Here is a 24,476-nt window from a genome sequence, read left to right as displayed (position 1 = left end):
CTGTGAAGTTTCACGACAGAGCTGCGTGGAGAAGATTCTAAGGGCTTGGGACCCTCAGGGCGGTTGGAAGGGCAAATTTAAAATAAGAGAAAAGGCTCAAATAATCAAGACTTAGAATACCACGGGGGTGGGGGGGCGGCCTTCATCGTCTTTCCCAAAGATTCAAAGGCAAAGAAAAACTTTTAAAATTGTGAATGAAACTGATTTCCAACCTAGAACCCCATCCTGAACCAAAGTATCCACGTAAGGTCAGAATCCAGAGCTTTTAAACTCATGCACGGTCTCCAAAGATGTATTTATTTTTCAATTGTGCTAAATGCTGTATTTTATTATTTTATTTTATTTAAATTTCTTATAATTGAAGGACCATCAGTTACCATGTGTCTGTCTCTGGTGTGCACCACAGTGTCCCAGCCATGCATAGATACATATATTCATTTTCATATTTGTCTCAGTAAAGGGCATTACAGGATATTGAGCATAGTTCCCTGTGCTCTGCAGCAAAGGTGTATTTTTCAGGCTTGCTTTCTGCGAGAGCTGTGCGGTGGTGTGTTCCTATAAGTGGCACAATACATGATGAGGGGGAAGGCGTCGCTTCCAGGAAAAGAAGGGACTGAACAGAAGAGAGGCAGAGGAGCTGGGTCCCCGAGGAATTCTGGGAGGAGGCTGGGACGGGAAGGATGCTGGAGGGAGAGAGCAAGGGAAAAAAAAAATTAAGCGCAAAGGAAATGAAGTGTTTGTCCCCGTGGGCATCATCCTGGAGATGAGCTTTAGTTCTGGGGGAGGAGGGTATAGCTCAGTGGTACAGCCCATGCTTAAAATCCACGAGGTCCTGGGTTCAGTCCCCAGCACCTCCATTAAAATAAAGAAAAATAAATAAACCTAATTACCTACCCCCCCCAAAAAAAAAACTTGAAAAAAAAAAAAAAGAGTGAGCACTGTGTGTGAAGGGTACAGCTCAGTGGTAGAGTGTGTACTTAGCATGCACAAGGTCCTGGGTTCAATCCCCAGTACCTCCACTGAAATAAAAAAAGACAAACCTAATTACCCCCTCCAAAAAACTTGAAAATAAATGAATAAAAGTTTTTAAAAAGAGTGATCATTAATTGCACGGGTCCCATAACGTTTGTATTGGAAAATGATATAAGCAAAATAGTGTGGTAACGACACTGGGGAGATTCGGAGGGAAGCGGTAAATAGCATGGCTTGTCTCTAGATAAGAGCTAAAAATGATTTATCCAGAAAAAGTAGCAAAAAATAAATACTTTTTAGAACTATGATGGAGCCTATTTTGAGAAGCAAAGCTGAGGCACCTGGAAATGTCTGTGTCCTGAGGCATGGTCCCGGCAGGGTGGGGGCGTGCACGTTGGGGCAGGAATTTAATACAATTAAGTAATCCATGTTGTTTGGCGTTTAAGACTCCGTGTGAGTCTTCTTTTGTTGAAATGGATTTTTCTGTAAAAGGAAAAAAAAAAAAAAAAAGATGGGTTCCCAGATCTGACGGCGTGTGCACGTGACGACGTGCGGCCGACTTGCCCGCCCGTTGGAGGCACCTGGGGGGTTTAATCAGGAGCAGCAGTTGTGCCTCATTCGCCCCGCGATTCAGGCTGCCTTGGTCTGGAGAGCGGCCTGGGCAGGGCGGTTTTTCAGTTCTCCCCCAGGACTCCGACACCCAGCGGACTTTCTGAACCTCGGGTCTGCAGGAACACAGATTCCTGCTTATTTTAAAACGGCATCCAGCGTCCCCGTCACCTTGGTAAGGAGCTTTTCCTTTAAAAGATAAAAACGAGGATGTGCTCTGAGCAAACCGCATCACTCAGCTGTTTTCTTAAAGTTCCTCTCTTATCTGAGATGTTCTTTGTACAAAGGCAGTCATGGCGTAAAAAAATGACCTCCTGTGTCTCTCAAAGAGCTTTCCGTTTTCTGCTTTCTGTTGTCATTTGTTGGTTTGAGACCGAAGTCACCGAATGTTCTGGCTGTGCGGTCCTTTGTCCAACCTCCGGGAAGCCCACTGGGCACGTTCAGCGGTGGCCCCTTCTGATCTCATTGTCCCACATTCCCCAGTTCCTGCAACCGCATGTGAAGTTGACTTTAAGTATGATTTTCCCCGTTGGCACTTCCTGGCGGCACTCTTAAGTGGAGGAGTTCTGTGCATTCTGCAGGGCTCCTTCCGTGCGGTCCTCGGACTCAAGGGCCCGGGACATCATTACCGGCCTCTCGAGGTTTCGCCAGGGGCCAAGGATTCTTGTGTTGACGCCAAGTTTTCTTTCACCGTAGTCTTGCCTTTCTCAAGCTTCTGCGGGGAGGAGGGCTGAGCCTGTCTCAACAGTAAATTACGGAGTGGTTCTCAACAGGGAGCTTCCTCTTTTGCAGCCAGTGGAGGCTGCGTGTCTCCTGTACATTTTGTACCCAGTAAACATCAGATTGGGTGTGATTAGACGGGATGCCAGAGTGTGTATTTCTGAAGACTTGCTTTCATCCTCTGCAAAGCACACTCATTAGCTGGCGTGCAGGGCTGGCTTTACGACACGATCTGATCCTTGGGTCTCTCCCTCAAATGATTGATGTCGCTGAAACTCACTCCTGTTTTTCCCCTGTGTTCTGTCCTGCCTCGAGGTCCTTTCCTGCGTCTGCAAAACCAGCACGTTTCCAGGAGAAAGGGCTCCTCTCACGACACGTGTTCTGATTTGTCTTTACTTTTTTTTTTTAAAAGTGTCGACTTCCTTATGCTGCTCTTGGAACAGCCTCAAAGCGAATGCCTTTCCGATGTTCTTTAGCGTGTTTTTAAAAGCTCCTTAATTTGTGAAATAAAATTAAACATCACAACGGGCCTCCGTGGAAGGAGGCTTCTAATTTTAATCTAGTCCGCAAAAGTCTCGGGGAAGCTGCCACAGGCAGCCCTACCGCCGACACACCTGAAGTTTATTTGTGAAGACACATTGAAGACAGTTATCTGGGCTGCCCCGAGTTAGGCGTGTTTTTCTAATGACGTGATTGATTCAAGGGACATGCTGAACAGAGGCAAACTGTTTTCCACAGGGTTGTTTTAAACCCTCTTTGACGCCGTCAGCCTGCGGTGTTCCCATATTTGAAGCTGGAATAGGAACTCTGCCTTCCAGTGGCACCCACTTCCGCAGCCCCCTCCCCAGTCGGTACATTTCCACTCAGGGGAATTTGCCAGATGACAATTTCACATCAAGATTTTATATAAGCGTGTATCACGTCCTCTCACTGACGCCGTCAGGGGTGAGCCGGTGGAAAGGAACATGCAGTTCTAACAAACAGATTTGTTAGAGCGTAATTAAACGTGGGGGAAATAGAACCGCCGTGGCAGACGATTTAATTGGATTTAATTGGCTTCCGAGCGATAGGCCAGGATGAAAGAATGGCTCTTAATAGGAGGCCCGGAAATAGCCAAGGAACGCAGGAATCGCAGAAAAACCGGGTGGCATCTGATTGCTGTGGTAGGAAAGAAAAGATCAGCGTTTTTATATCCTTCTCTGTCCAGGAGGAGAGAAGGACTGGGAGACAGAAAACTTCACTCCTGTGTATTTGAGGGAAGCAAGAGGGAGTTTCGAGACGCAGAAGGCAGGTTGTACAGGTGATGGGTCAGAAGAGACAACCTTGACTGTTTAGGGTTTCGGGGGTTTGGCATTTGTTCGGAAACGCGCTGGAGCTTGGGTCTCACTGAGCCTCTCTTCATCCTTTGTCTTAGACAAGGAGCGTGGAGACCGGGCAGGGACAGGAGTGGCGAGACGGTGGGGTTAGGCAAGCCTCCGTCCAGTCTGTTCGTGCCTGCCATTCTCTGTGGCTTTCACCAGCAGACACTCTGTCCGGGTGCAGAGCATCCGACGGCGACTTAACTAACGTTCCTCCTCCCGACTTGGCCTCCCTCCGTCCCTTTGCGGTGCTTCAAGTGGAAATTCACATCCCATCTGTGATTAGAAAGACACGGCAGCGTTCACTTTTCCTCTCTGTTCAAGTCTGACGTTTTAAATTTAAGTGGCTTTGGTTCCGAGAGAGAAGGACCATGTCTTGCCTGGAATCATTCCAGAGGTTGGTGTGTGTGGGGGGGTGCCCTGGCCCTGGAGTTTATCCCTACGCACATGCACATGCACATGCACGTGGTGTAGACAGGCATAATTCCTGGCTTCGGTGTTCCCATTAGTCACGTGTGGTGGGCATACATTTGGCCGCTAGAGAAGCCACGCTGGGCTGATGGCAGTTTCCCCCAAAGGTGAGTGGGGAGGGATGTCCAGGGAGACTTGCCAGACCTGGGGGGAAATGACCGGGGCAAAGTAAGACCTCCCCAGGATGGAGGCGCCTGAGTGTCAGTCATTCGCATGGAGCGCTTATCGCCGAGGGCAGGTCTCCCAAAGAGAGGACAGAAGAGCCCGAAAAGCTTTGTTACAACATAGTGAAATACGTTGTCTTTGTTCACTCAGCCCCGTGCACCACATCCACCAGCAGGAAGCCTATATAAGCCTTAAATTAACTCTATTAACTTTTGCTCGATCCAACAGGTCAGGGCAGCTGGAGATGCTGGTGGGGTCAATACTTTGGCAATAAAAGGGATCTTAACCACACATACTTGGTGTGTGTGTGTGTGTTACACCTACATTCATAACTGAAGCAAACACTACATTTCAGTGCACAAAACAAATGCGCGATTTCTCTTGTTTCTTCCAGTTTATAAACCCGTGGTTCCCATTCCAGGGCACCTGGGTGGGAGTCCGGATCGCGGACCCTGGGTCGAGAAACCCTGCATTTGGAACTGGGTGGAGGAAAGGATTTTAACATTTATTTTCCTCTGGCTTTTCTTTTTAAAACCTGGGGGGGTGTAGTTGGGAATTTTGCCAGAGCTGGGGGATGGGAGAGTGATTCGTTTCCAGCAGAGCGGGTGGTGTGTGAGAACCTTGGTGTGTGTGTGTGTCCAAAAAAAAAAAAAAAAAAGTGAGGACTCTGGTAGGTTAGAATCTCCCTGCCACTTTTGTTTAGAAAATGTGAACGTGTCAGGAACAATTAGTGTTCAATGTTATTTACGGTGTTTGCATTTCTCTTAAATGAATTTTAGTTGGTTACAATGGTTGCAAGACTTCGGACGTAGATTGACATGAAGGTGCCTTTGAGTCTTGTCTTAACCCTGACTCCGTCTCTTGACTCCAAGCATCTTTTTCTTCCTTCTTTCATGAGCCTTACCTTCCCCTGCACCTCTTTTCTTGCTGCCTCTTCTCCGTTCCCACGCCAACGTGAGACACCAAGGTGTTCATGCGTGTATTCCACATCTTGGAAGACCCGGGCAAGTCCTGGAGATGGAAGGTCTCAACTCAAGGTAATGTCCGATCCGAAGATGGGAAGCCTCTCTGGAGGGTCTCAGCCCCTGCGAAAGAGACAGTTTTCACATGTTACATGTTCCTGTTTGAGGAGCGCAGAGGAGAGGTTCTGGGGAATTGGGTGGAGATGGTGGCGGCCAAGTCTGAAGGCAGTTCCTGCCTTTTCCGGGTGCGTGGACGCAGTCCTGCTCAGCGAGTCCAATGTGGAGGAAAAGGATCATTGAGTCACCCGGAGCCCTGCCACGCATAGGCACATCCCTCCCCGCTTCAAGCGCGTCTACACCGTCAGACACACAGGAGGAAAGAGCTGGGACTGCCAGAGCGACTGTCGCCCTGAAAATAGACGTTTCACACACACAGCGTCTTCCCTCTGAGTTGAAACAGCCTTCCCTGCAGGATGAAGTGTCCTTTAGGCAAACAGGATACACACTTCAGGGAGAACGTGGGGCACTGCAGCTGGGGCTGTGTGAAGCGGGGCCGGTCCTTGAGTCGCCGGCGGTGTCCCCAGAAATGTCTTGAGCACACTCTCCATCTGGGGACATTGTCCAGTTCATCAGGACAGGCCGTGAACAGCCGTTTCAACGCCGCTTCCTGAAGACCCACAGAGATGCACTTAATCATCATCCTTCACGATGGTGCTTGACTCTCACCTCTCCTTTGGGCGAACTCGGCTCTTCTTGTGCACGTTAACCCCCAGAGTGTCCGAGTGTTTGGCCGTCGATCTGCAGACCCACCCTCAGACTGGGGGAGGTCCCGCCACCTCTAACGTACTCACTCCAGGTCAAACCGTGGTGTTTAGCAATGGACCTCCTCCTGTTTGACTCAAGGTGGTAGTTCTTGGCGGGAGAACTCACTCAACTTCCTCTGTCTTAAAATATGTCCTTTTGGGATCAGGATTATTCCTACGTAAGTTTTCCAGCTCTGGGAAAGCCTTTGATAGTGACGAGTGATAAGGCTGCCTGGCACCGGGGGTTCCTTCCTTTACTTTCAGATGACTCCTCAGAACTGGATCTGAACCCTTTTAAAAAACACTTAGGTTTTGTTGAAATTGGCTGAAACTGGTAAGATGCCAAAGCCGTGAACACTTTGTATTTCTGTGTCATAGAGCAAACCCAAGACACGTTCTGTTTATTATGAAATCACGGGGGCTGGGTCCTGATCCAGTTGGGAATATGAATGCAGTTGCTGCTGGGGTCCCCACAGGCGGTGAGCTAAGGACGGCGTGGTGAAACCCGACCTTGGCGTTTCTCTGCCTTTCTTGTCCCAGGGTCCTTCAGGCTTCCTTCTGCGCCTTGTCTCTTCCTTTTAATTGAATGACTCTTTGCTGAGCTCCCTGTCTTTCCCAAGTCTTAATCATCTCTGATCCCTGCCCTTAGATTGCTCAGAGTCTCGCGGTGAATTTGAACATGGAGGCATTCACTCTGACATCATGTGCATTCCTCCCGGTGCGGTATTTCCCTGTAAATCTTGGTCGGCTTGCGTTCACCGTCTTGAATTTCACTGCTTAACTCCTCCGGGGCTGCCTTACAGAACCTCCCTGGCCCAGCTCTCTCTAGATCTCTCATGTTTTAAACGCCTCTCTTGGACATTTCCATCCCAAGTTCCATCCTGCGTGAGCCCCAGGTCGGTCCCGCAGTCCCACCAGAGGAAGGGATGGGCACAAACGGAGCCCGCGCTTGCTTGATTATAGTAATTTAAATAGAAGCTTTCTCTCTTCGAGTGTCATGCATGCTCTATTCAGATGGGAGCTGGATTGGTGTATCTTCTTGTTTCTCAAAGTGGCCCTCACAGCGGAAGCGCTGAGTAGGGCTTCAGTAAGGAGTTGTAATTAGCTGTCATTTCTTTGGGGAACACTTCTTGCTGTAAATTTTTAGGTACATGTTTATACAGCCACACGTATGCCTATGTGTGTTTACAGACGTATAAACCTTTCTGTGTATACATTCACGCAAACGTGTACAGCCCCACGCGTCTACCCGCAATGATGTTCGTGAGTTGCATCCTATACTGTACGCATCTGATAGTGAAGGGTAGGGAGGCATCGATGGTTCACACCCTTCACTGTGGTTGCCTGTGTCGTTAAAGTTACAGCCAGGGTTTAAATCTAGGAGCCCACGTCCGGAAGGCGTGTTCCTAACCACCGCCCCACGCTGCCTCCCAGATACGTACACTGAGTACAGGGAATTCATGAATATTGGGGAGAAGAGAAGGAATACTCGTTCCGAGTCTTGGTGTAGGATTGAGCTGAATGAACATCTGGTGACAGTCTTATCTTGCTAATAGACGTTCTGTGGTGCTGAGAAATGCATTTTTTAAGAAGAGGGCTGGAAGCCTGTTTCATCTGCTTCTGATACCGCAAGTCTGGCCGCGTCCCTTGGTGTCGGTGTCGTGGCTTCCCGCTTCCCTGGACAACCGGCCGTTCCACCCGCTTCTGTGTTTCATGCACCCTCAGTTTTGAGGGTAACAACCTGTGGTTCCAGAGGATCCTTCTGCTGAAGGCAGCTGAAGAGGTCACTTCATCTGCACCTTCGTGGTGCGGACCAAGGAGTGGACGCTCTGGGCGCTAAGTGATGTGCCAAAGGTCGCCTGGCTAATTGGTGACCGAGGGAGCAGTGCTCATAGGTGACGAGACTCTGTTTTAGCGATGCTGTGGGCAAGTGCTGCTTTTTATGGATGGCGCGGGCGGATGGTCCACTGCGTAGGCTTGTGATGGAACCTTGGCGTTTATCATTTTTCCTTCACTTTTGAAATTCAAAGCATTTTAATTTAGAATTTAAGATAGTTTTTTCTTTTTTACTTAAAAGTTCTTTTTTTATTGAAGTATCGTTGGTTTAAATGTGTTAATTTCTGGTGTACAGCGTTGTGGCTCAGTTATACACAGGCATACATTCCTTTTCATATTCTTTTTCAATATAGACAAGATATTGAATATAGTTCCCTGTGCTCTACAGTAGGCCCTTGCTGTTTATTTATTTTGTATATTTATATAGTTCGTATCTGCAAATCCCAAACTCCGAATTTATCCCTCCACCCCCTCCTACCGTTTCCCTCTGGTAACAACAAGTTTGTTTCTCTGTCTGTGAGTCTGTTTCTGTTTTGTAAATAAGTTCATTTTGTCTCATTTTTTTAGGTTCCACATATTAGTGATGTCATATAGTGTTTTTCTTCCTCTTTCTGGCTGGCTTCACTTAGTATGACAACGAATAAGTTGTGGTATATATACACACATACATACACACATACAGTGGAAAACTACGCAGCCATAAGAAAGAATAAAACAAAACCACTTGCAGCAACATGGATGGACCTGGAGATTGTCATTTGAACTTGGCTATATTTTTAAAGTGCTTGGGAAGATAAAACTGTGGAAGACAACCTATGCAGACAAGCATCTCTTGACTAAAATTGGCACTGTAAGGTAATCATCTTCAGAAAACATTCACTATATGGATAAACATCTAAATACATATATAGGTATATAAATTAAGCAAATACACCTACTGCTGGACTATGAAACAACATTACCAATATCTTTGTACATCCATGTGAGCGACTATGGGATAGTAGTTCTCGATCCAAGAACTTGGTTTTAACAATGCCCTCGCTACTTTTATATTTGAGCACCAGTGCAGCGCTAAGCACTGGATTGTTTGGTTTTATGTAGTCTTACGCAAGTAGCATCACACCCTATGTATTCTTCTGTGACTGGCTTTTGATTTGGGGGATTTATCCATTTTAGCTCATATCTGGCGTTTTATTCATTTTTCACGGGTATGTAATGTTCTGTTTTACTAGCCAACACTTCACCTCTTAGTGGACGTCTGGGTTATTCCAATTATTTTGCGATTAAGACCATGGCTGCAAATGGAAATTTCTGTGCATGTCTCCTGACACGAATATTCAAGAAGGTCTGTAGGAAAGATAAAGACTATATATATATATATATTGTGTGTGTGGGCACACTGGAGTCTTTTGCATGTCAACTTTCCTACAGAACACACATTTTTTTCTCCCGTGAGGTGCCCCTAATTCTCACCAGCTTGGCATGGGAACTCTTCCACATCCTTGCTTGACACTTTCTGCCGTCGGTCTTCAGTATTTTCGCTGACCCCTTGTGATCTCTCCTCTGTTTCACTGATAACCGGTGAGGTCACGTCTCTTGTCCCTGTGTGAAGACCCCCGGCAGATTTGAGGACTTAACTGTATGTGGGATCTTGGAAGGGGAGCCACCAAACTTGGCTTTGAATCTAGCCCCAATAATTAGATAAACGATGCTCACCCGTGGTTGAGATATTGAACAGACGTATGGATGGAGGAGGTTTGAGGAGCTCAGAATTGAGATTTTTCAGAGCGTCACAAGACGTCTTGAAGATGTGGCAGCGTGACCGTGATGATCTGTGGCTGAGTTTGCTGAGAGAGGTCCGCACAAACCCTGGAGGTATTTGCAAGTCGTTTGATGTAGATTTGGAGATCACATTTGGTAACAGTTTACTTAGACACAGAAAATCCAGCATTTAATGAGCTTTTTCATACATGCCAATCCTTGTGCTTGCTTTGGATCTGCACGTGATGAAAAAGGTGAAAAGCACCACTCTCGGGGTTACTTTTCTTTTTCCTGAATGGCATTGTTTATGAGAATTCACTACATTATTGTGTTTTCTTAAAGCATAGAGGGTATCATTTACCCACTACATTAAGTACTGTGCTCAGAAATGACTCAAGTGTTCACAGACATTTAGCCTGTGATGGCTCACAATCTCTGTTATTTTTTAGTTCATAAAACTACTTTTTACTTATTTATTCACTCTCCCCTGTTTCTTTGTACTTTCTTGCGAAAGATCCCTTTCGTTTTGTGTTTTTTCCCCCCCAGGGGATACTTTCATGAGCGTGTAATCTCCTATGAGCAGAAACTGTGTCTTCTCCAACCATGTCCCCATATCCTAGAATAGTGATCTTTGTGACCTGTGACAAAGTTTTTTTAATTGAAGTATAGCTGATTTACAGTGTTGCGTTAGTTTTTGCTGTACAGCAAAATGATTCAGGTATATATACACATATTCAGATATAGATACTATTTTTCAGATTCTTTTCCATTATAGGTTATTGCAAGATATTGTTTACAGTTCCCTGTACTATATTACTATAGGACTTTATCTATTTTATATCTAGTAGTGTGGATCTGCTTATCCCATACTCTTAATTTATCCCTCCCCCTACTTCCCTTTTGGTAACCATAAGTTTGTTTTCTATGTCTGTGAGTCTGTAACTGCTTTGTAAATAAGTTCATTTTTTATTATTTTTTTAGATTCCACATATAAGTGATATTATGTAAGATTTATCTTTCTCTGTCTGACTTAGTTCACTCAGTATGACCATCTCCAAGTCCATCCATGTTGCTGCAAATGGCATGGTCTTACTCTTTTTTATGGCTGAGTAGTATTCCATTGTATAAGTATACCACATTTTCTTTATCCTGTCAACTGTCAGTGGACATTTAGGTTGTTTCCATGACTTGGCTATTGTAACTAGTGCTGCTATGAACATTGGGGTGCAGGTGTCTTTTTGAATTAGGGTTTTGTCCAGATATATGGCCAGGAGTGGGACTGCTGGATTATGTGGTAGCTCTCATTTTAGCTTTTTAAGAAACCTTCACAGTTTTCCATAATAGCTGCACCAAACTGCATTCCCACCGGCAGTGTAGGAGGGCTCCCTTTTCTCCACAGCCTCTCCAGCATTTGTCATTTGTGGATTTTTGAATGACGGCCATTCTGACTGGTGTGAGGTGATACCTCATGGTAGTTTTGATTTGCATTTCTCTGATAATGAGCAATGTTGAGCATCCTTTCATGTGCCTATTGGCCATCTGGATGCACCTATGACTAAGGGGACAGACAGGCTTTACTTCTCTGGCCAATGTAGGGTCCAAGAATGACTGTCTTGCAGGGAATCATTCTAAGATACCCAATCAAGGTATAAATCAAGTTGAAATGGCACTCTGAGATATTACTATTAGTATAACTTCTGCAGAAAAGAAAAAACATGCTATGAAGTCCTTCCTAACTCCCCAATTGTGTGTATTCAATGAATTCCCTTTTCAGTATCTCCTTTTTATTTGGGGAAAAAATTTAAAATACATATATTCCTATTATGGAAAAATATATAACATATACCTATATGTATAATGTATCATATATATTACATATCTACATACTATGTGTAGATATAACAGCATTTCACTCCTTGTGAAATCTTTTTCAGTATGTGAAGTTTACCTTGAAGCTCTTTTATCTTTTTGTCCCACATTTATCGGTTGGTTAAATTTACCGTGATTTTTAAATGACGATGATGATGTGTGTTTAATAGGTTTATTTCAAAAATCTTGATTGCTTGTAGAGCTAAAACCTTTAAAGTTGCCAAATATGGGACACACACATCCACTATATTCACACACACAAATACATATTTAATGCCTCTGATCGTAGTTTTCAAATGGACCTACTGACGGTTCATTGTTTATATGGCCGCCATATTCCCGTATTTGAAGATTTAGACCAGTGTTTCTTTCCTTGAGATGATTTTGCCCCCAAGAGTCATTTAGCAGTGTCTGGAGACATTGTTACAACCGAGACGGGGGATGCTACTGGCCACTAGTGGGTAGAGCCCACGGTGATGCTAACCGCCCTACAGGGTTCAGCACGGCCCCACCACAGAGAACTGTGTGTCCCCAGTGTCAACAGTGCTGACTGTGACAAACCATGATGGAAGTTGGTTGTATTCCATTTGTGCAAACTGCCAAATTCCAAAAATGGAAATAATTCAGATGGCCCAGAAGGTATGATTCTTTTGAATGCCTAACCTGAACATAGCGAGTGCCCAGCTGACCTCCTCCTCTTAGGTCCAGCTGCTTCCTGCTCTCTCTCTGGCCCTCAGAACCTTGTGGGCAGGTCGGTTTAGACAGAGAGAGTTGATCATACACCTGGAGCATGAAGTCTGGGTGTGACCCCACTTGCTCAGTCGTAACGCACAGGGGACAGGCAGGAGCTCTCATCCCTGTGGAGCTGGAGAAAGGATGCTGTGGGCCAGATGTCCCCAAGAAGTTGACACTGTCGAGTCCTGGGACAGATTCATTCTACCTTTATGGGACTCTTCATTCCGGGGACTGTGTGATGCCTTGGGTGGACGAACTCAGGGAATCCCCAAAGAGAAACTCATCAGTGAAGAGGGGAGGCTCAAAGAATTTAAATGCCCTGCACCATGCCTGCTCGATGCCGGTACGGGGCTGACTTCAGTGCATTTTTGTCTCTGTTCCCTGGGGGTCTTGTGAGCAGGTCTGTGTTCAAAATCCCAGCATCGCGCATGTGTTGAGTAGGCATTTGCTCCACCCTACCCCTTCTCATATTGCCTCACTCCTGACTCTCCACAGCCCCATGAAGATGGCATGATGGGGCATTGATTGAAAGCCCAGGGAGGTCACCTCGGTCCCCTCAGCCCACAGATGGAGCGCTGAGGGACCCAGGTTCGTAAGAATCAGAGATCACTGGCATCTCCTCTTACCATGAGGAAGGCTTGAGAAGGGCTTTCAGGAAAACGGAGGATTGCAAACGTGTCATCACCTCGTTCGTGTTCTTGTCTCGTCTGTAAGTTATCCAGGAATTGGATCGCGGCGTGGCGGGAATCCAAATGTTGTCTACAGTCGAATTCAAAGATAGAAGCAAACACATAAATGAGCTGTGGGGTGTGATGCTAATTTCTACTTTCAATGCTCCCATCCAGATTTTCAGTGCATTTTCATTCAGCTCTGGTGAACTTGGCCCAGAATGTCAGGGATTTCGGAAATTTCCCCAGAGACATTATACCTCAAGAGAGCCAGCTTAGATAGGTTTCATTTAAGAAAAAAATTATCTGAATGACTTAGTCTGCTCAATTGTTGACTTAAATGAAGTGCATGATCATATTCAGGTCCAGAAATGCTGTGAATAACCCACAGTGTCCTTACAGACACATTGGTCTAATTTGGGTGAGGTTGAAGAATGCTGTATTTAAACGTATAGTCCTTGCAACACCGCATGCCGTGTTTTCTATCCCTGGTGCATTATCTGCAATGCTCTGCACTCTTGCAGGGCGTTCTGTAATGCCGTGCGAGCAGCGGTTGGTCTAGGCGGAACTGTCATATGATCCACCCTGAGACACATCGAGGGGGTCGCTCCTTGGAAGGTGACTCCTCCCAGACTCAACAGGGAGATCCCTGAAATGGACCATTTGCTTCTCAAATAGGGCTGCAGGGTTTACCCTGCAAGGCATGCAGTGCTTTACGTGGAAATCAGGATAGCTGTAGCCACACTTTTTAAATGATGAATGATGTCTTGATGTGACAAGCACTACGGCACGTACTTGAAATGCACCATCTTGTTCCGTTTTCCTCACAAGGAAGCTGAGATTCAGGGTGATGGTGGATGTAGCCCACCGATGACGTGTGCTGTTGAGTAGCCCAAAGAGGATTAGTGTCCAGCATCTACACCCTTTCCCTTAGGTGATGCTCCCTTTGTGTTAGCTGATCAGTTTGGTCTGAATGCACAGTTCCCTTTTCCCCGTCTTGGACAACTTTTTGAGGTCCACTCTTATCACCTTGAGGGGACACGACAGTTTTCTTAAACATCCGAGAAACAGTGTTTTGGGAGTCCCTTTTCACTGATGGGCTCATCTTGAAACATAATGAGATTGGGAGATGTCGGTAGTTAACCGTGTAATGAGTATAACTTTGGGCGACTGGTGTGTTTGTTCACCAAAGACTTGCGTGTTTCCCAAATCCTGGCCTTGTCCCAGGGGCTGGGGCTCACACCTGGGGCTCACTGCACAACGTGAGCCAAGTGACGGTCTTGCCAGACTCTGCTGCTTAGAGATGCTGTTCCTCAATGAATCAGAATTTCCTTGCGTGATGTTGACTGTTGCACGGAAGACCCAGCAGACGCTGAAAGTGGCCAGTGTCTTGACCTCATTATCCTTCTCTGCTTTTTCTTTCTCCCATTAGGCTGACCGCTCTGCCTTGGCGTTTTTGTGAGGAACTGTTGCCTTCGGGAGGTGTTGGATGGTCCCTGCTTCCTCGGAGCCTGGCCCTCGCTGGGATTCAGATCCAGGACTGAAGGAGGGTGGCTGTCTGGCCATGGGCTGCCGAGAAAACCTCCGGGCTTGCTCTTAACCTTGGGTTCTGTCTATGACCCATCACCCATCGGAGGGGCTTCCTAACCAGCCCTTCGCATCTCTTGGGTCTTGCTGCCCGCAAAGCCCGCTCTCTCCCGGCCTCGCCTGCTCGGAGCTGCACCCCACGGACGCCTGCGGATGTGTGGCTGAACCATGTCGAGACCCAGCGGACTGTTATGGCTCCCACTGTTCTTCACCCCGGTCTGCGCCATGTGGAACGCCAACGTCCTCCTGTGCATAACCGCCCTCGCCGTCAAGTTGACGCTCACCGGCAGCCAGGCCCAGTACCCCGTGGTCAACACCAACTACGGCAAAATCCGGGGCTTAAGAACACCATTGCCCAATGAGATTTTGGGTCCCGTGGAGCAGTACTTGGGGGTCCCCTACGCCTCACCGCCCACTGGAGAAAGGCGGTTCCAGCCCCCGGAGCCCCCGTCCTCGTGGACCGGCGTTCGGAACGCCACCCAGTTTGCGGCGGTGTGCCCCCAGCACCTGGACGAGCGGTCTCTGTTGCACGACATGCTGCCCATCTGGTTCACTGCCAATCTGGATACTTTAATGACCTACGTGCAAGACCAGAACGAGGACTGCCTGTACTTGAACATCTACGTGCCCACGGAGGACGGTAAGTACCCGACCTGAACAGCAGGCACCTCGCTCCCACTCGGTGCCGGAGCCATTGGCCAGGAGGGTTTTATAAAGTCCCGTGCATGGGATTTTCTGGAACCCATTTTCCCCCACCACGTTCTGAATGTTGCTATTTCCATAACTTGTCATTTGTTCCACTCAAACATTCACACAGCGTCTAGTAGGTGGACAACACCGTCACAAACGACTTGATTCTTGCCCTGGGCTCCCTCTCTAGCCTTGCTGCAGTGTTTATTTGCAGGTGATCACAAGCGGAAGCGGAGAGTGGTACACGTTATATCCTGAATCGTCTGTAAAGGAAGGAATCTAGACAGAATAATAGAATTAAGAGCACGATCATGGTCAACTGGGCAAACTGAAAATTATGTAAGGAGTGGTTCCTTGTGCTTTGACAGCTTTAGATGTTAGCACCCCCATTTTTTGAGTCTTAAAAAGGAACCGCTGATACTTTTAAATACACAAGTAAGGGATGTTGCATAAAACGATTGGACTTTCTTGTTTAGAATCCACGTTGTTGACATAAATGCGGACTTTATTTCCTTCCGATAGTCGCTGCCATCAAACGGCAAATGTGTATCATTGGGGATTCTAGCTCTGCTGGAAGACAATGTGCTTGTCTGAACAGAACGCCCCCCTTTTCTTGGTGATATCATAGCAGTGAAAAAATCTGTAAACAAACAAACAAACAAACAAACAAAACCACCCTGTTCCGTGTATTGACTCAGTGCAGGGCTAGTAAAACTTGGCTCCCTCCTTGTTGATGTAGAGGTCAAATTAAAATGCTTTATAAAGGCTAACCGGACTGAAGGGGTGCCACAGTGATACCCCGTTTCTTATTTGCATATGCTGTTTTTATGCAAGGAGAAAGAAAAGCGTAGAACGAAATCTTCCTTGAGTTTAAAAGAGTCCTTCAGAGGAATCATATCCATCACTACTACTGACTATAGGAAGTGAAGTGCATCCTTGTCCTTCGTAACTTCTATGGCGGTATTTCTTTCTTTCTTTCTTTCTTTCTTTCTTTCTTTCTTTCTTTCTTTCTTTCTTTCTTTCTTTCTTTCTTTCTTTTCTTTCTTTCTTTCTTTCTTTCTTTCTTTCTTTCTTTCTTTCTTTCTTTCTTTCTTTTCTTTCTTTCTTTCTTTCTTTCTTTCTTTTCTTTCTTTCTTTCTTTTTCTTTCTTTCTTTTCTTTCTTTCTTTTCTTTCTTTCTTTCTTTTTCTTTCTTTCTTTTTCTTTCTTTCCTTTCTTTCTTTCTTTCCTTTCTTTCTTTCTTTCTTTCTTTCTTTCTTTCTTTCTTTTCTTTCTTTCTTTCTTTTTCTTTCTTTCTTTTCTTTCTTTCTTTCTTTTTCTTTCTTTCTTTTCTTTCTTTCTTTTCTTTCTTCCTTTCTTCCTTTCTTTCATCCTTGGGAAAAGTTTCTCCATGTAATTTGGCTGCAAGTCTGCCATCAACCGTCACATTATTCAGTGATCTCCAAAGTGTGTCTGCCGTACCGTTCCTCCTCTGTGGGGAGGCTGAAAGGTGGTCTGAGTGCCTTTCATGAGAAGCCAGGCTGGAGTGTCTGTTAGGGAGATGACAAAAAAACCCGAGGGAAAGAAATGACAGGACTGAACTCCGTTTCATCATAGCTTCTGGCACGTGGCCTCTGTCGTCACGACGACAGGTCACACAGTTACCTGTCGCGGTCTGCGTGGGATTGGAGGAGTTAACCTGGCGTTTGGACACAGCACATCCATGCTGGGCGCTGGGCTGCGTGGTGCTGATGTGAGATTGTGTGTGGGTGTCCCCGCCCCAAAACCAATCAGAGTTCTCACTGCAGGAGCCACCTGGGTCTCCATCTTCCTCCTAATGAGCCATTCAAATAGAGGAATGTAAAGAAAGAAAGACAGAGACGGGGAAAGAAAACAGAACAGGGTACAGGATTAAACTTGCTTTCAGAATACATTTTGTCATGCTGGCGTCTGGGACCCGGTGACTTGATTGCGTTAAGCTTTCGAACGAGGAATTCACTTCAGATGGAATGCCTTCTTGGGAGAGGTGGGACCCAAGTGGATTATCCATGAAGAAACAGCAAGTGTCCCCTTTTTTTTGAATTTTTATTTTTTTTTATTTGAAATATAGTCAGTTACATTGTGTCAGTTTCTGGTGTACAACACAGGGTCCCAATCTTGCATATACATACATATATTCATTTTCATATTCTTTTTCGTTGTGAGATATTGAATAGAGTTCCCTGTGCTCTACAGAAGAAACTTTTTTTTTTAAACATTTTTATGTATAGTGGCTAACATTTGCAAATCTCAAACTCCCAAGTGTATCGCTTCTCACGCCCTTTCCCCCCGGTCACCATGAGATTGTTTACTAAGAAAGTGTCCTTGAATCCAGACTCACTGATGTGCAGTTGTGTGGACTGGAACCATAAACAATTTGGCCCTTTCTTTGTGCTTCCGTATGGAATAGGAATTTGGGAATAGAAACATGTGACAAATGCTGCCTAATAGAAAAGCAGTCTAAATTTAAAAATAAATTCAGTGCAACATGTTTACTCTCTGGGGTTTTTAGGGCACTGTTTTTTAATTGAAGTATATATGATTTACAATGTCGTGTTAGTTTCTGGTGCACAGCATAGTGATTCAGTTATACATACAAATATATATATATATATATTCCTTTTCATATTCTGTTTCCTTATAGTTTATTACAAGATATTGAATACAGTTCCCTGTACTGTACAGTAGATCCTTGTTATGTATCTATTTTGTATATAGTAGTGTGTATCTGTTAATCCTAAACTCCTAATTAATCCCTCCCTGCCACCCTTCCCTTTTGGTGACCATAAGTTTGTTTTTTATGTATGTAAGTCTATTTCTGGTTTGTAAATAAGTTCATTTGTATCATTTTTTTTTTTAGATTCCACGTATAATTGATATCATATGATATTTGTCTTTCTCTGTCTGACTTACTTCACTTAGTATGACAGTGTCCAGGTCCATCCATGTTGCTGCAAAAGGCATTATTCCATTCTTTTTCATGGCTGAGTAGTATTCCATTGTATAAATATAACACAGCTTCTTTATCCAGTCGTCTGTCAGTGGACATTATCACAGGCAATACCTCGTACCATGCTGACAAGAGAATCAGAAATCTCATAGGGGCTGCATAGGTAAAAATCGATCTCACTGCAATATGTAACTAATGGAATTTTGCTGGTGAGAGAAGCTACATGCCTGCATGTTTGCAGAAACAAAACGTACATATATTGTGAAATGATGACTGCAAGAGGTTCAGCCCACATCCGTCTTCTCATACAAGTATGATAAACATAAAGGAAGCAAAACAGATTTTTTTTTTTTCCTGTGGTGAGAACTCTTAGGATTTACTGTCTTGACAACTTGCCCATATCTCGTAGGGCAGTGGGAACTGTGATCATCTTATTGCATGTTATCCCCTAGTACTTATTTATCTTAGAGCTGGGAGTTGGTACCTTGGGGTCACCTCCATCCAATTCCCCAGCCCTCTACACCCCCCTACCTCTGGCTGCAACAAATCTGACCTCTTTTTTTCCTAGTTTGGTGGTTTTGTTTGTTTTTTTGTTTGTTTGTTTAGATTTCACGTGTAAGTAAATACACTGTTTGTCTTTTTCTGACTAATGTCACTTAGCATCATGCCCTAGAGGCCCATCCACACGGTCACAGATGGCAGGAATTTGCTTTTTTATGGCTGAGTAATATTCCATTGTGGATCCACCACAGCTCCTTTATCCATTCGGTGGACACTTAGGATGTTTCCATATCTCGGCTGTTGAGAATAATGCTTCTATGAACGTGGGGGTTCAGATCATCTTTTCTGTACCCTTTTGAATGCAAATGTGGTTCACTCCTTCAGCTCAGCTTGGAGGATTGGTCGAGAACGTGCCTGCCAGGCTTCCAGTGCCAGCTTGTCCCCTTACCAGCTGAGTAATGTGGGCACGGTACTCAGGTACTGTGTACCTCAGTTTCCTCGTGCGTAAGTAGAGGCATGCTGGGAGATAAAAGATAATTAATTCATAGAAAGTGCACATATATGTTGCACATATAACCACCAATAGTCTGATGTGAATGCAACATAATTCATAGTAGAAAACCGAACCAGAACTTTTCAGCTAAATTGCATGTGCATATTGGTGGTTTTTTTTAATATATATGTTATATAAAAATATTTGTATATATAATAAATATACAATAAATAAAATATATTTGTATATATAAATAAATATGTAATATATATAAAATATATTTGTATATGTAATAAAAAATTAAAAAGTTGCATGTCTATTATATGCACATATATTGATAATATGTAAGTGCATATATAAATATATGCAAATAATATATAGATGCACACATAACTATATGCAAATATAAACGCACATATAGATATGCATATAAATCTCATACATAACTCATGTGCATTGTCCGTAACGTCACTACTTCCTGTGGTCCTGGAAGGGGTCAGCTTAAGAAATGAAGATAAGAGTTAAGGGACCATCACTTCTGACAGTGCCTAGCATGGCTTTCAGAAAAGGGAATGTTGAGGAGTGGCTTTTTTGTTTGTTTGTTTTGGAAGAGCAGGGGATTATCTCGTTCTGCTTAATTCCTAAGGTTTGTCTTCTTCAGCCTGAGGTGTCAAATGGGTTTTTAGCCTCCTGTGTGATGTACAGAAATTAAGCATCAAGAGAGCATTAAAATTCATGCACTCTTTTTTTTTCTTTAACATGAGATAAAGGGAAACTTAATTCCTTTCTCTTCTTGACAGTTGCAAATAGTTCAGTTGTCTGCAGAGAGTGGCAGAGTCCAGGCGAGGGACTAAAAGTTAAGTGGGTAGAGGCAGTGAGACCGACGCTTTATCCGACCAGCATCAGCCTGCAGCTCTGAGAAAATAGCAAAATAATGTCCATTTTCGTCTGTCAGTTGGACGTTTGATGTTGTGTGCATGTAGCTTGTAAGTGAAGATAATTTTGAAAGATGATTAAATAAACATCTCCCTGACTGGGATTAATTGAAAAGAATCCAGTATTTTGTGAACATGGTTGAGCAGGAGTGGATTCTCGATAACACGTGTCTGTGATCCCAGCTTTTGAAAGGTTCACCCTTAGGGAAATAATCCTGTGGGGGGTTTAGAAATTGTGCAGATTTGGAATAATACCATTTGGTTACGATGACTTAGACCTGTTTGGATAATTTAGAAAAACTGAGAATTTGCCCTTACACCTTGTCATCTTCCAGGACGTGAATTTTAACTGAATTGCATTTGCAATTCAGGATGCTTTTCCTCAATCAGAAAAAGTCCAAATGCCTTAGAATGTATTAAAAACCAACCTTGCTGTATGTGCAGATCATGAGCAATATTACCCCCAAAAAACTGTTCAAGATAGAAACTTAAGGTGCAGTTAGTCTGCCGGAATATTTGTCCGTTCCCAACAACGTGCTCATTATTTACTTGTGCAAGATCTTGCCCCCAGGACATGGAACAGCTTCATTTATTGCCAGAGATGCTGCTGGTTTGGACAGGGTGTTTATCTTCCACGTCCTCTTGGTCCAACCTTCAGCCTTTTCAATATTTAGTGACCTCGGTTACATAGTAATAGTATTACAGCTCCTCTGAATTTTTTTTTTTTTAAGGATTATAGTGATTTTTGGAGTAAGCTACTGTGTAAGAAACAACTATAAAATAAAGTCCGTTGTTTGGTTCTCCTAACCCTGGCTGTTTCCAAAGGGAAATATTTCATATTTTCTCCTTGGTTCTGAATCCTTCTTCCGGGTGCAATAATGTCCAAACCGCAGGGGAGGCAAAGAGCAGCTGGGAATCGCTCAGCTGCGGGTCTGAGGACCACGGAGGGTGCGTGAGATGCAGGGAAGAGGCCGTCCAGGGGGAGGTCAGAGCTGCCCGTCACCCGGTGAACGCACAGGCACCGGCGCCGGCGGGGGCGCCTGAGCCAAGTGTGGTCCTTCATGTACAGACCCCTTGTTAACCGGAAATGAGGATCAGACACTGCGGTCTCTGTGTTAGCAATTCCGTCAAATATTGTGTACTTAGAGAAGTCTGTTTCCACACATTGGAAGCAGATGCAAAAAAAAAATTGGGGACAAAAAACTTTCCTGTTAGATTTCACATGTCTGATTATCTCGGGGAAGGTGGGCATTGGTGTATAGTCTGTGCTGTGTGTGTGTGTGTGTGTGTGTGTGTGTGTGTGTGTGTGTAGGAAACCCCAAGAGAGAAATATCCAGAATTCCCTTAAAATCTAATGTGTTCTGGTTTTCTGGAAAAATCCAAGGTGAAACGAACACGGAACTTAGTCTACTGCGCTTTCTTGTCCGAATTCCCAAGCACTCTGACGTCTCCCTTAGTCAGGACACCCTCTTGTGTGCTGGGAATGGGGCTGTGGGCACAACAGTCAATTCTGCCCTGGTTGGGGGCGTGCGTTCCCATCGGAAAGGGAGGAACCCTGAACGTATTGAGGACCTTTTGTAGCGTGGTTTCGACAAGATGGGAAAACCGTCCTTCCAAAACACTCCTGTCCCTTTCCTTCACACTGATGCTTTGAGCTGTGTTCTGCTCCATCAGCTTTATGACAAGACACAATCCATCATTCCATTAAAAACTGGACCGAGGTTCACCTGACACCCATCTGCCTGCTACGCATTCCTGTAGTTCTGGCTCAAGCCAGATAACCTATTGACCTCTGGATCCCAGCTCTGATTCTCTGTGTATTTTCCTCTCTCCTCCATTCTTTATTCTCTTGAGAGCTCTTTTCAGCTGATGTATTTAAAAATCGTTGATCAACAAGTTGCTGTTTGCAGTTACCTTGTGCAAAGCTTTGGGCAAGTCCAAGGGGTGATGGAAAGAGACGTGAGTCCTTTGATGGAAAAGGACAAAGCGACCCCAGCAAAGCTCAAGTTTCCGAAAGGGGTCAGTGTGCACATCAGATTCAAGCAGGGAGTCCTTTCAGCTTTCAGGGGAAAAAAGGGAAAGAATCTGAAAGTTGGTGTTCTCCATTGGCAACCCATGATGGAAAGCTTTCTGCCCATCTTTTTTTTTTTTTAGTTATTTTATTTTGAGGGGGGGATGGAGGAGGTAATTGGATTTATTTATTTTTACAGGGGATACTGGGGATTGAACCCAGGACCTTGTACATGCTAAGCATGCGCTCTACCACTGAGCTGTACCCTCCCCGTCTCCACCCATCTTGAGATGAGTTTCCAAGACAATACTCCTACGTTGTGTGGTGAAGATGTGCTTTCTCGGTTCTCTGAAACTCAGCTTGTCTGTTGCCCCTCCAAATGGACCAAGACAAAACGGGGAAGGAGGAAAGAGATAAAACCATGCCAGAACTATAGGAAGGTGCATTGACGGTATAATTTGTCATGCAAGGTCCTCACTTAGGTATTCTTTGCATTGTTATATTTTTGACGTTGGAGGATTCGTAAATACAATTCCAACCAAAGGAATGCTAATGCAGAGGTTTCCTCTCAACAGATGATGTACTAAGGTTAAATCAAAGAACTCACGGTTCCTCCCTTATCAAATTCAAACGTACTTAATTGCCTGGAATTTTAAAAACTACATGAAAAGTCTGACTGCTCCCCCCAGTTTTTATGCCATGAAATTCTCTCAGAACTCTCTGTTTTATAACATGTGCATCCACATAACTAATCGGATATCACTATAATATTAATTTTGTGTGTTTTAAAAAACAGATTTAAAAATAGAGTCATAAACCTTAAAAACTGTTTCTACTCTAGGAAAATTAGACTGATAAAAGCATACAAGCTTAGAGTAGGTATTTCCTTTTGAGTTTTGAAGGATCCGGTAATAATGAGGTCAGATTCCACGAAAGCGCGCTGTACAAGGATGTTTGCATTTCATGCGTTTTTTTTTTTTTTTTCTCAAAGAAAGGGACTTTGGTAGGTTGACTATCATACTGTGCAATCACCATATTACCTGGGGGTAAGAGATGAACTCAGCTAAGACTTCAGTCACACAATTCTAAGATCTTCCATGTTGAAGGAGCTTGAGGGGCTGTTTCACCCAAACTCTTTTCCAATGCGGTATTTCCATCTTCATCAACCCTCTGAAGCCCTAAGCAGAGATGAAATGGCCCCCTCTGTGTCCCCAGAGTCTCACTCTGATCACCATTTTACAAGTCTGCGCCCCTGGCCGACTGTGCACCCTTTGAAAGCAGGGTGCATTTGTGCATTTCATGAATGCATCGTCTGCTTGAATGCATGAAGCAAATGAATGCGTGGACAGTCCCCGGGCACGCAGCCGCCTTTGAACCTGGCCAGTAAAGACATTTGCAGCTTTGTAAGGGAGTCCCTTTCACTGTTTGAAAGGACCGGCGATCCATACATGGGAAATCTCTTACCCACTGAGCCAAAAAGCACTTTTGAATGGATTCCTGCCTCACCCAGCCTATTGCTCTGGAAATCTTTGAAGACAAGAAATTTTGTTTCTTCCACAGACGTATTTTGCAGGCTCAATTTCCTCCTGCACATGGCTTCAAGACCCTCTCCTCCTCCTCTGTAGCCTGCTGTGGGTAGGCTCTCAGCCGATTATCTTATTTTTATGTGGCTGTCCTGGTAGCAACAGTCATTGCTGATGTCAGCCAGTAGGCATGCGTTTGTTCTCATTCATCACAATATGCATTGTAAACACTCAGAGTTTATGTTACGGTTTTTTCCCCCCTTTTTGGCGAACGCCTTCAGCTCTTGGCTTACGTATATTGAACCTGAAACCACATGTTTTCATAATGTTTTAGAAGTCACATCATATTTTACAGTATGAGTTAGAAACTCAAGGGAAATATGATCCCTCTGCTTTTTACTGCAAGCTGTCCTCATACACCAGGGCAAAGCAGCTTGCAGCTGTGGCTCAGGTGCCCCCCGGGACGTCGCCTGCACGACAATTACCAGTCGCAGCGCGGCCAGAATCTGTTGGCTGCACGTTTCCCCGAAATACCAGGCCCCTGAGGTGTTACGAAGGAAGGAAGCATAAAATTGGGACAGGACGGCCAAGACACTAATTGGTTTGTAGTTTTGAGAAAGCAGTGGGGTGCCTGGTTTTGAATGTGATCGACTGTAATTTGACTTAATGGAGGCGGAATCATTTCCAAGAAATTAATTAAAGTTCACAGGTTGCAAAAGAGTTGAGCTCCACGTCGTAGAAGGCTTTTTCTAGACTTAGGGGAAAATGAGCTTTCTCCAGCGTTTTCTTCAAATTAAGATTCTGTAGTTGTTTTAACTTATTACTATTGTTTATTATTAT

The 24,476-nt window shown here is 44.6% G+C and overlaps 1 protein-coding gene across 4 annotated transcripts in view; it reads left to right on the top strand.

The window, feature by feature from the left end:
• NLGN4X (neuroligin 4 X-linked) overlaps positions 1-24,476 on the top strand; it is a 539,607-nt gene that overhangs the window by 292,501 nt on the left and 222,630 nt on the right. For all 4 annotated transcript variants that reach the window (XM_074359108.1, XM_074359107.1, XM_074359109.1 and 1 more), the window contains one exon: positions 14,362-15,156. In XM_074359108.1, the coding sequence (XP_074215209.1) occupies positions 14,685-15,156 (472 nt within the window). In that variant the 5' untranslated portion in view covers positions 14,362-14,684. The remainder of the gene's footprint in view (positions 1-14,361; positions 15,157-24,476) is intronic.

This window comes from Camelus bactrianus, chromosome X (assembly GCF_048773025.1).
Source record: "Camelus bactrianus isolate YW-2024 breed Bactrian camel chromosome X, ASM4877302v1, whole genome shotgun sequence".
Lineage (NCBI taxonomy): Eukaryota > Metazoa > Chordata > Mammalia > Artiodactyla > Camelidae > Camelus > Camelus bactrianus.
This window is presented reverse-complemented; position numbering and strand designations above follow the sequence as displayed.